Source organism: Penaeus chinensis, chromosome 30 (assembly GCF_019202785.1).
Source record: "Penaeus chinensis breed Huanghai No. 1 chromosome 30, ASM1920278v2, whole genome shotgun sequence".
Classification (NCBI taxonomy): Eukaryota; Metazoa; Arthropoda; class Malacostraca; order Decapoda; family Penaeidae; genus Penaeus; species Penaeus chinensis.
In genome coordinates, this window is record NC_061848.1 from 25539847 (window position 1) to 25550612 (window position 10766).

A 10766-nucleotide genomic window follows, 5' to 3' on the forward strand; every position below is an offset into this window, starting at 1 on the left:
GGAGGGAGGGGTTTGCTCTTGAGTGGGGAGGAGGGAAAGGGGAAAAGAAGGGAGGGAGGGAGGGGGGAAATGAGGGATTTTCTTGAGGGGGTAGGGGGAATGGAGGGTGGAGGGGGAATAGGGGAAAAGAAGGAAGAGGAAGGAGGGAAAAAGGGGGGAGGAGGGGGAAAAGAGGGAATGGGGAGGAGAGAAGAGTGGGACAAGGGGGGGGGGGGGGCGACAAAGAAAGGGTACGACGTCTTGGAACTGCGTTTTTTTCTTTTTTTTTCATTGTTGTTTTGTCCCCGGACTTATGAGTTATGAAAAAGTTACCACGTGGTAGAAGAGGTTCTATTCTGTAGATCATTTTTATTTATTTATTTTTTATTTATTTATTGATTTGTTTATTGTACTTTTTATTACGAAGGAAGAAGGTGCGATGGATGGGGGGGGGGGGGGGGTGAGATTTTCCTCGAGAGGGATTTTTCCATTCTTTTCTTTTTCTTTTTCTTTTACTTTGCTTTTTATCTTATCATCCCCCACTCTGGCCGCGGGAATCTTCTCTCTCCTCTAGGTGTTTCCAGGGCCGCATGTTAAAAAAAAAAAAAAAAAAAAAAATCTAGTAGGAGAGGTCTTTGTGGCATGGTAGTGGCATAGGCTGTTATTAGACTTGCGTGCCTACATTTATGCTTACATAAATACATACATACATGGATATATACATACAGACATACATGCATACAGACATTCATGCATACATACATACATACATGGATACATGCATACAGACATACATGCATACATACATACATACATACATACATACATACATACATACATACATACATACATACATGCATACATGCATACATGCATACATGCATACATGCATACATACATACATACATACATACATACATACATACATACATACATACATACATACATACATATATACATAGAATATATATATGTATATATAGATAGATGGATATAGATATAGATATAGATATGCTGTATATATGTATGATAGTATATCTGTATATTATTTACGAATTATATATTATGTATATATGTATGATTGTATATGTGTATGTATGTATTTTATGTACGTATCATTAAAAAAATAATAATAATGAAAATAATTTTGTGAATTCTGTAAAATATACAGTTTCGAGTTTTGTTTGAAGGTCAGTTTTTGAAGAAAAGCGAAAATTCCGTATTTTTTCCCCTTAGTGTGTTGGAGGATGAAAGGCACGAAACGAAACGAAATGGTTTTTATTGCGTCTCAAGTGGATACGCTTGAAATTGAGAAGGCGTAAGAAATGTTGCAACTGGTGTATTTGAATATTGCTGGGGGGAAATCTATTCGGCTTTTTGTTATTTTTTTGTTTTGTTTTTGTTTTTCTTCCTTTTCTTTTTCTTCTTCTTCTTCTTCTTCTTCTTCTTCTTTTCTTTCTTCTTCGCCTTCTTCTTCTTCTTCTTCGCCTTCTACTTCTTCTTCTTCTTCTTCGCCTTCTACTTCTTCTTCTTCTTCTTCGCCTTCTACTTCTTCTTCTTTTTTTCTTCTTCTTTCTCCTCCTCCTTCTTCTTCTCCTTTTTCTTCTTCTTCTTCTTTTTTCTTCTTCCTCTTCTCCTCCGTCTCCTCTGGTTTGTTTTTTTAGGGGAAATGTTGAATTATTTTTGACTGTTGATTGAGATGAAGATGTAATTGCTAAAGTCTTCTTTATCTGCCCGGAAATAAGATAAAGGGGAATGATACAAATGAAAATAAACGAAAAGAAAAGAAAAACCGACCCTTAAAGATTGTTTTCTCCTTTCATGAGGCTTTTCTCTTGAAGATGCAAGTTGAGGAAGATTTTTTTGTTTTTTTGTTTTTTGTTTTTGTTTTTGCTAGTTGGGGGGAAAAAGAAGTCTTCAACGAAATATGTACAAAAGAAACTTTACCAGATTAATTTTTTTTTTTTTTTTTTTTTACGGGGGCCTTTGTCAATGTTTTTGTTGATGTCGTCGTCGTCGTCGTCGTCGTCGTCGTCGTCGTCGTCGTCGTCGTCGTTATTATTGTTGTTTTCCTGTCCTTGTCTTTATTCCCACGGACAATTATTTGAAATATAGACACAGACAGACAGACACGAAGAAGCAAACCCACACAGACGAAACATCCTATAGCAGAGCACGCAGTCCGACGCGTTTGAAACATGTCCGTCGAGCAGGCAGTTCATGGGCGCCAGAACTCTTGGTCTCGGCCGGGCACCTTTACCCGCTTTTTATTACCGGGAGGAACCGGGCTTATTGCAGGCTGGCTTCCTTAGGGGTTATTAGGGGGGGGGGGGGAGGGGTTGTAGGTGTGGGTTGTGGGTTGTTATGGCTAAGAGCAGAGGGGTTGTCGGCGACGGGGAGGTGGAGACGCTTTGGGGGGGAGGGGGAGGTTATTCTCGGAATGCACGTGGAATGTACTGGGTGTGTGTGTGTGTGTGTGTGTGTGTGTGTGTGTGTGTGTGTGTGTGTGTGTGTGTGTGTGTGTTTGTGTGTGTGTGTGTATACGCACATACATTCACATGTGTGTATGTATGTATTTATGTATTCAAGTACATCAGCATGTAGGTATAAATTTATACGGTAGGCTGGTAGGCTGTCTGTGTGTGTTTGTGCCTCACCATGACTACCTTTTAAGAGCTGATGTTGCTGTCTGCTTCAGTAATCGGTGTTGCCTGGAGGACAGATCGGAAGGATTTTACAAATGAAAAGAGATTCGAGTCTGAGAATCTAATGAATTGTTCCTTGTAATTCCTAATAAGGAGGGGGAGGAGGGGGGGAGGAGGAGGGGGGAGGAGGATGAGGAAGGGGGGAGGAGGAGGGGGAGGAGGATGAGGAAGGGGAGGAGGAGGAAGGGGGGAGGAGGATGAGGAAGGGGGAGGAGGAGGAAGGGGGAGGAGGAGGAGGAAGGGGGAGGAGGAGGAGGAAGGGGGAGGAGGAGGAGGAAGGGGGGGGAGGAGGAGGAAGGGGGGGGAGGAGGAGGAGGAGGAGGAGGAGGAGGAGGAGGAGGAGGAGGTGGGGAGGGGGAGGAAGGGGGAGGAGAGGAAGGGGGAAGGAGGAGGAGGAGGGGGGGAGGAGGAGAGGAGGAGGGAGGAGGAGGAGGAGGGAGGAGGAGGTGGAGGAAGGGGGAGGAGGAAGGGGGGAGGAGGAGAAGGGGGAGGAGAGGAGAAGGGGGGGAGGAGGAGGGAGGGGGGGAGGAGGAGGAAGGGGGGGAGGAGGAGGAGAAGTGGGGAGAGGAGGAAGGGGGGGGATTATTTTTTATTTTTGTTTTCTTTTGCTGCTGCGCCATCTTGTTTTTTTGTTTTTGGTTTTTTTTTTCTTTCTCTTAAAGTTCCTTTTTCCTTTCGGCATCTGCGTGTTCGTGTTAAAGTCCCCGCCTTCTCTTTGTTTTTTTCCCCTTTTTTTTTTCCGTTTTTTTTTTATTCTTTTTTTTTTTTCAAGGAAACGTTATAATATGATTTGGGAAATTTCCTTTATTTTTTATTTTGTTTTATTTTGTTCTGTATTGTTGGCGTGTTTGTTTGGTTGTATGTTTATTACAGTGACTTTTTTGTGTGTGTGTAATTTGCCCAGCTATGTATTTGAGTATTTTATATATATTGGAGACGCAGGTAAGATGTGTTAAAAAAAACTTATTTTCATAAGAAGTGTGTTGGGTGTTGTTGTGTGTTTTGGGTTTTGTGTGTGTTTTGGTGTGTGTGTGGGGGGGTGGGGTGTTGTGTGTGTGTGTGTTTATTTTAACTGGTACAGAGGTGGGTAAATGCCAGAGATCAAGATGAATATGTAAATGACACCCTTGGTGAATTGTTCACTCGCACCATCCACATTGGTGGACAAACCAGGGCGAAGGATTGAATGGGAGGGGGGAGGGGGAGGGGGAGGGATGGCCAGGCTAATAGAATGCAGGTGTTTCCAAGACGAGAGGGGAAGGAGGGGGAGGCGTGATACCCCCCTCCCCTTCTCCCCTTTCTCCCCCTTCCCTGCTTGAGTTGTTTTTTTTTTCCACCTTTTTCCAAACTCGCCCCCTCTTCTCTCTCTCCTCTCTCTCTCTCTCTCTCCCTCTCTCTCTCTCTCGCTTCCCCCTCTTTTCTTTTTCTCCCCCCTTTCTCTTCTCCTCCCCCCCACCCTCTCTCTCTCTCTTTTTCCTTTTACCTTTTCTCTCTCCTTTTTCTCTTTTTCTCTCTCTCTCCTTCGTCTCTCTCTCCCTCTCTCTCTTTTTCTCTTTCCTCCCCCCCCCCCTCTCTCTCCTTTTCTCGCATTTTTCTCTCTTCCCACTCTTTCCTCTTCTCTCCTCTTTCCCCTCTTTCTCTCTCTCTCCTCTTCCCTCCTCTCTCTCTCTCTTCAAACTCTTTTCTTCTCTCTTCCCCCCCTCTCTCTTCCTTTTCTCCCCCCCTCTCCTCATCTCTCCTCTCTCCCCCTTCTCTCTCTCTTCTCTCACCCTCCCCTCTCTCTCTTCCCCCCCCCTCACTCTCCCCCTCCCCCCCCTCTCTCTCTCTCTCTTTTTCCAAACTCTCTTTTATTTTTCTCTCTCTCTCCCTTCTCCTCTCTTTTTCTCCCCATCTTCTCTCTCTCTTTTTCCCCTCTCCCTCTCCTCTCTCCTCTTCTTCCTTCTTCTTCTTCTTCTTCTCTCTTTCCTTCCTCTCTTTCCTCTTCTTCCCCTCCTTTCTCTCTTTTCCTTTCTTTTTCCCTTTTTCCTTTTCCTTTCTCCTTTTTTCTTCTCTCTTTTCGGGCTCTTCTCGCTGCCTCTCTTCTCTCTCTCTCTCCTATCTCTCCTCTCCCTCCCTCCTCTCTCCTCATCTCTCTCTCTCTTTTTCTCCTCTCTCTCCTTTTTCCCCTTTTTTTTTGTTTATTTCAACCTTTCACACTTCGTTTACTTTCCTCCAACCCTCTTGCAAGCACGTGGTGGAGGAAATGGGGGCGAATGGAGAGAAAGAGAGGGAGGAGGGAGATAGGGAGAAAGTTAGGAAGGAAGGAAGGGAGGGAGGAAAGGGGGAAGGAAGAGAGAGAGAGGAAAGATGCTGAGAGGAGAGAGCGAGAGACAGAGAGTCAGCGAGAAGGAAACAGAGCGAGAGAGGAGGGGGAGGAGGAGGAGAAAAAAGGAAGTGGAAAAAAGGCTGATTATCTTCCGTGTTACGTAAGGTGATTGATTCTTCTGTTGTTGTTGTTGTTACTGTCGTTGTCATCGTCGTCATTCTTGTTTCCGTGGATATTGACGTTGTTGTTGTTGTTGTTGGTGTCGCTGTACTTGTTCTTGTTGCCGACGTGGATGTTGTTGTTGGTGTCGCTGTACTTGTTCTTGTTGCCGACGTGGATGTTGTTGTTGGTGTCGCTGTACTTGTTCTTGTTGCCGACGTGGATGTTGTTGTTGTTGTCGCTGTACTTGTTCTTGTTGCCGACGTGGATGTTGTTGTTGGTGTCGCTGTACTTGTTCTTGTTGCCGACGTGGATGTTGTTGGTGTCGCTGTACTTGTTCTTGTTGCCGACGTGGATGTTGTTGGTGTCGCTGTACTTGTTCTTGTTGCCGACGTGGATGTTGTTGTTGTCGCTGTACTTGTTCTTGTTGCCGACGTGGATGTTGTTGTTGTTGTTGTCGCTGTATTTGTTCTTGTTGCCGACGTGGATGTTGTTGTTGGTGTCGCTGTACTTGTTCTTGTTGCCGACGTGGATGTTGTTGTTGTTGTCGCTGTACTTGTTCTTGTTGCCGACGTGGATGTTGTTGTTGGTGTCGCTGTACTTGTTCTTGTTGCCGACGTGGATGTTGTTGGTGTCGCTGTACTTGTTCTTGTTGCCGACGTGGATGTTGTTGGTGTCGCTGTACTTGTTCTTGTTGCCGACGTGGATGTTGTTGGTGTCGCTGTACTTGTTCTTGTTGCCGACGTGGATGTTGTTGTTGTCGCTGTACTTGTTCTTGTTGCCGACGTGGATGTTGTTGGTGTCGCTGTACTTGTTCTTGTTGCCGACGTGGATGTTGTTGGTGTCGCTGTACTTGTTCTTGTTGCCGACGTGGATGTTGTTGTTGTCGCTGTACTTGTTCTTGTTGCCGACGTGGATGTTGTTGTTGTTGTTGTCGCTGTATTTGTTCTTGTTGCCGACGTAGATGCTGCTGACTTTGGCGACGGTGCGGATGAAGGCAATTAGGTTGATCCGATAATTACGGTCCCTCGAAGCTGCGATGGCTCACCGTGGGTGTGTTCTGGACGGCCACGTGCTCGGCGGCCGGGGGGGGGGGGTGGGGCGGGGGGCGGAGATTAGTTGCTCTTGCTCTTGCTCTCTCTCTCTATCTTTCTGTCTATCTATCTATCTATCTATCTATCTATATATCTATCTATCTATGTATATATATATAATCACTCACTCTCCCTCCCTCCTTCCCCATATATATATATATATATATATATATATATATATACATATATTTACATATATATACATATATATACATATATATATATATATATATATATATGAGGTGGGGGAGCAGGAGTTACGAAGTTGCGGTTGGAGCAATACTGTAGACCAGGGCTTATTGGCGAAATAGGATAAGTGTTTTTCAAAATGGGAAAGTCCGGATTAGCAACGCAGTATTCCACCCCCACCCCCCCACCCCCCCTCCCAGCTTTCGTCCTACTCTTCTTACCCTCTCTCTTCCATTTACTTACACCCCCGCCTTTCGGACTCTCTCTCTTTCCTCACTCTCTCCTTTCTCTCTCTCTCTCTCTCTCTCTCTCTCTCTCTCTCTCTCTCTCTCTCTCTCTCTCTTTCTTATCCTTCATTCTTCTTGCTACCCTTCCTTCTTCCTTACTCTCATTCCTTCCCCCTTACCCTCCCTTTTTCTTCCTTACTCTCATTCCATCCTCCGTACCTTCCCTCCTTCCTCCTTTCTCCCTCTCCTTTCTCTCTCTCCTTTCTCTCCCTCCTTCCCTCCATCTCCTTTCATACACCGCCCCCTCTCCCAATTTCCCTTTTCGTTTCCCGTGACAAAATCTGTCATCGGGTGTCATAAGTAAATGCCCGAGAAGTTGCGTCTTGAGGGGAAGGGGTTCCGGCTGCATTCTTCTTCCATGGTTTCCCCTTACTCCTTTTAACTTTCAGGATGTGGGAAGGATAATGAAGGAGAGAAAGAGAAAGAGAAAGAGAAGAAGGAGAGGGGGGGAGGGAGGGGAGGGAGGGAGGAAGAAACAGATCGATACACAGATGGTAATAGGGTAAGGTTGATAATAGTATTCCCGAGAACATGAGATTCCCACCAGTAAGGGACAGCGATAGGATTCCCGAGAATATGAGATTATAAACAGGAAGGGACGGCGATTGGATTCCCGAGAACATGAGATTCCCACCAGTAAGGGACAGCGATAGGATTCCCGAGAATATGAGATTTTAAACAGGAAGGGACGGCGATAGGATTCCCGAGAACATGAGATTCCCAATAGGAAAAGTCGGAGATAGGATTCCCGAGAACATGAGATTCCCAATAGGAAAAGTCGGAGATAGGATTCCCGAGAACATGAGATTCCCAATAGGAAAAGTCGGAGATAGGATTCCCGAGAACATGAGATTCCCAATAGGAAAAGTCGGAGATAGGATTCCCGAGAACATGAGATTCCCAATAGGAAAAGTCGGAGATAGGATTCCGAGAACATGAGATTCCCAATAGGAAAAGTCGGAGATAGGATTCCCGAGAACATGAGATTCCAATAGGAAAAGTCGGAGATAGGATTCCCGAGAACATGAGATTCCCAATAGGAAAAGTCGGAGATAGGATTCCCGAGAACATGAGATTCCCAATAGGAAAAGTCGGAGATAGGATTCCCGAGAACATGAGATTCCCAATAGGAAAAGTCGGAGATAGGATTCCCGAGAACATGAGATTCCCAATAGGAAAAGTCGGAGATAGGATTCCCGAGAACATGAGATTCCCAATAGGAAAAGTCGGAGATAGGATTCCCGAGAACATGAGATTCCCAATAGGAAAAGTCGGAGATAGGATTCCCGAGAACATGAGATTCCCAATAGGAAAAGTCGGAGATAGGATTCCCGAGAACATGAGATTCCCAATAGGAAAAGTCGGAGATAGGATTCCCGAGAACATGAGATTCCCAACAGGAAAGGGACGGCGATAGGATTCCCGAGAATATGAGATTCCCACCAGGAAGGGACGGCGATTGGATTCCCGAGAATATGCGATTCCCACCAGGAAGGGACGGCGATTGGATTCCCGAGGATGTGAGATTCCCACCAGGAAGGGACGGCGATTGGATTCCCGAGAATGTGAGATTCTAAACAGGAAGGGACGGCGATTGGATTCCCGAGGATGTGAGATTCCCACCAGGAAGGGACGGCGATTGGATTCCCGAGAATATGAGATTCTCACCAGGAAGGGACGGCGATTGGATTCCCGAGGATGTGAGATTCCCACCAGGAAGGGACGGCGATTGGATTCCCGAGAATGTGAGATTCCCACCAGGAAGGGACGGCGATTAGATTCCCGAGAATATGAGATTCTAACCAGGAAGGGACGGCGATTGGATTCCCGAGGATGTGAGATTCCCACCAGGAAGGGACGGCGATTGGATTCCCGAGAATGTGAGATTCCCACCAGGAAGGGACGGCGATTGGATTCCCGAGAATATGCGATTCCCACCAGGAAGGGACGGCGATTGGATTCCCGAGAATGTGAGATTCCCACCAGGAAGGGACGGCGATTGGATTCCCGAGAATGTGAGATTCTCACCAGGAAGGGACGGCGATTGGATTCCCGAGAATATGCGATTCCCACCAGGAAGGGACGGCGATTGGATTCCCGAGAATGTGAGATTCCCACCAGGAAGGGACGGCGATTGGATTCCCGAGAATGTGAGATTCTAAACAGGAAGGGACGGCGATTGGATTCCCGAGAATATGCGATTCCCACCAGGAAGGGACGGCGATTGGATTCCCGAGAATGTGAGATTCCCACCAGGAAGGGACGGCGATTGGATTCCCGAGAATATGAGATTCCCACCAGGAAGGGACGGCGATTGGATTCCCGAGAATGTGAGATTCCCACCAGGAAGGGACGGCGATTGGATTCCCGAGAATATGAGATTCCCACCAGGAAGGGACGGCGATTGGATTCCCGAGAATATGAGATTCCCACCAGGAAGGGACGGCGATTGGATTCCCGAGAATATGAGATTCCCACCAGGAAGGGACGGCGATTGGATTCCCGAGAATGTGAGATTCTAAACAGGAAGGGACGGCGATTGGATTCCCGAGAATATGAGATTCCCACCAGGAAGGGACGGCGATTGGATTCCCGAGAATATGAGATTCCCACCAGGAAGGGACGGCGATTGGATTCCCGAGAATGTGAGATTCCCACCAGGAAGGGACGGCGATTGGATTCCCGAGAATGTGAGATTCCCACCAGGAAGGGACGGCGATTGGATTCCCGAGAACATGAGATTCCCACCAGGAAGGGACGGCGATTGGATTCCCGAGAATGTGAGATTCCCACCAGGAAGGGACGGCGATTGGATTCCCGAGAATATGAGATTCCCACCAGGAAGGGACGGCGATTGGATTCCCGAGAATGTGAGATTCCCACCAGGAAGGGACGGCGATTGGATTCCCGAGAATATGCGATTCCCACCAGGAAGGGACGGCGATTGGATTCCCGAGAATATGAGATTCCCACCAGGAAGGGACGGCGATTGGATTCCCGAGAATATGAGATTCCCACCAGGAAGGGACGGCGATTGGATTCCCGAGAATGTGAGATTCTAACAGGAAGGGACGGCGATTGGATTCCCGAGAATATGCGATTCCCACCAGGAAGGGACGGCGATTGGATTCCCGAGAATGTGAGATTCCCACCAGGAAGGGACGGCGATTGGATTCCCGAGAATGTGAGATTCCCACCAGGAAGGGACGGCGATTGGATTCCCGAGGATATGCGATTCCCACCAGGAAGGGACGGCGATTGGATTCCCGAGAATGTGAGATTCCCACCAGGAAGGGACGGCGATTGGATTCCCGAGAATGTGAGATTCTAAACAGGAAGGGACGGCGATTGGATTCCCGAGAATATGCGATTCCCACCAGGAAGGAACGGCGATTGGATTCCCGAGAATATGAGATTCCCACCAGGAAGGGACGGCGATTGGATTCCCGAGAATGTGAGATTCTAAACAGGAAGGGACGGCGATTGGATTCCCGAGAATGTGAGATTCTAAACAGGAAGGGACGGCGATTGGATTCCCGAGAACGTGCGATTCCCACCAGCATAGTGACCACGTAGCGTCTCTTCAGCTTCAAGGAACCTGCCTGTGTTTTTAAGACTGAAGGGAGGAGGCGGCGGTGCTTTTCACGAGCCGTCATTTCCGCTGTAATGATACCCTTTTATAGGACAGGAGTCGAGGGGGCGGGGCTTAAGGTTTTGGGGGTCGGAATCATATTCAAAGCGATGTGTGACAAAAATGAACGAACGTGATGACAGGCCGTAAAGCATGTGGAATATGTGATAAATTACGGTGAATTCATATCATAATCTAGATAAGATTTTTTTTTCCCCTTTTTTTTTCTCTAGATCCGGCTATGTTTTCTTCATTTTCATATGAAGTCATAGTTATTTTTGTACCAAAAAATGTACAGAAATCATATTATATTACAGTATTCAGTATATTACAGTATCAGAAATCCATATTAGGATGTAATGATGTAGAAAAAGAGTAGTTAAGATAAAAACAGAGTGAAAATGACATAGAAAAAAA

General features: G+C 46.5%; 3 protein-coding genes across 9 annotated transcripts in view; 2 read left to right on the forward strand and 1 right to left on the reverse strand.

The window, feature by feature from the left end:
• Window positions 1–2301, forward strand: part of LOC125041287 (uncharacterized protein DDB_G0284459-like) — a 40270-nt gene extending 37969 nt beyond the window's left edge. The window contains exon 8 of the mRNA XM_047636124.1: window positions 2152–2301. Within this exon, the coding sequence (XP_047492080.1) occupies window positions 2152–2301 (150 nt within the window). The remainder of the gene's footprint in view (window positions 1–2151) is intronic.
• Window positions 1–10766, reverse strand: part of LOC125041150 (mucin-5AC-like) — a 514849-nt gene that overhangs the window by 497206 nt on the left and 6877 nt on the right. The window lies entirely within an intron of this gene.
• Window positions 7743–10049, forward strand: LOC125041288. The gene is made up of 2 exons (XM_047636125.1): window positions 7743–8128; window positions 8210–10049. Exons 1-2 carry the CDS (start codon window positions 7743–7745, stop codon window positions 10047–10049), a joined length of 2226 nt encoding a protein of 741 aa, XP_047492081.1.

Coding starts and splice junctions, on each gene's coding strand:
- LOC125041288 (XM_047636125.1), top strand. CDS start 7,743: ATGAGATTCCCAATAGGAAAAGTCGGAGATAGGATTCCCGAGAACATG. Junction 8,129..8,209: donor TTCCCAACAGGAAAGGGACG/GCGATAGGATTC, acceptor GATTCCCACCAG/GAAGGGACGGCGATTGGATT.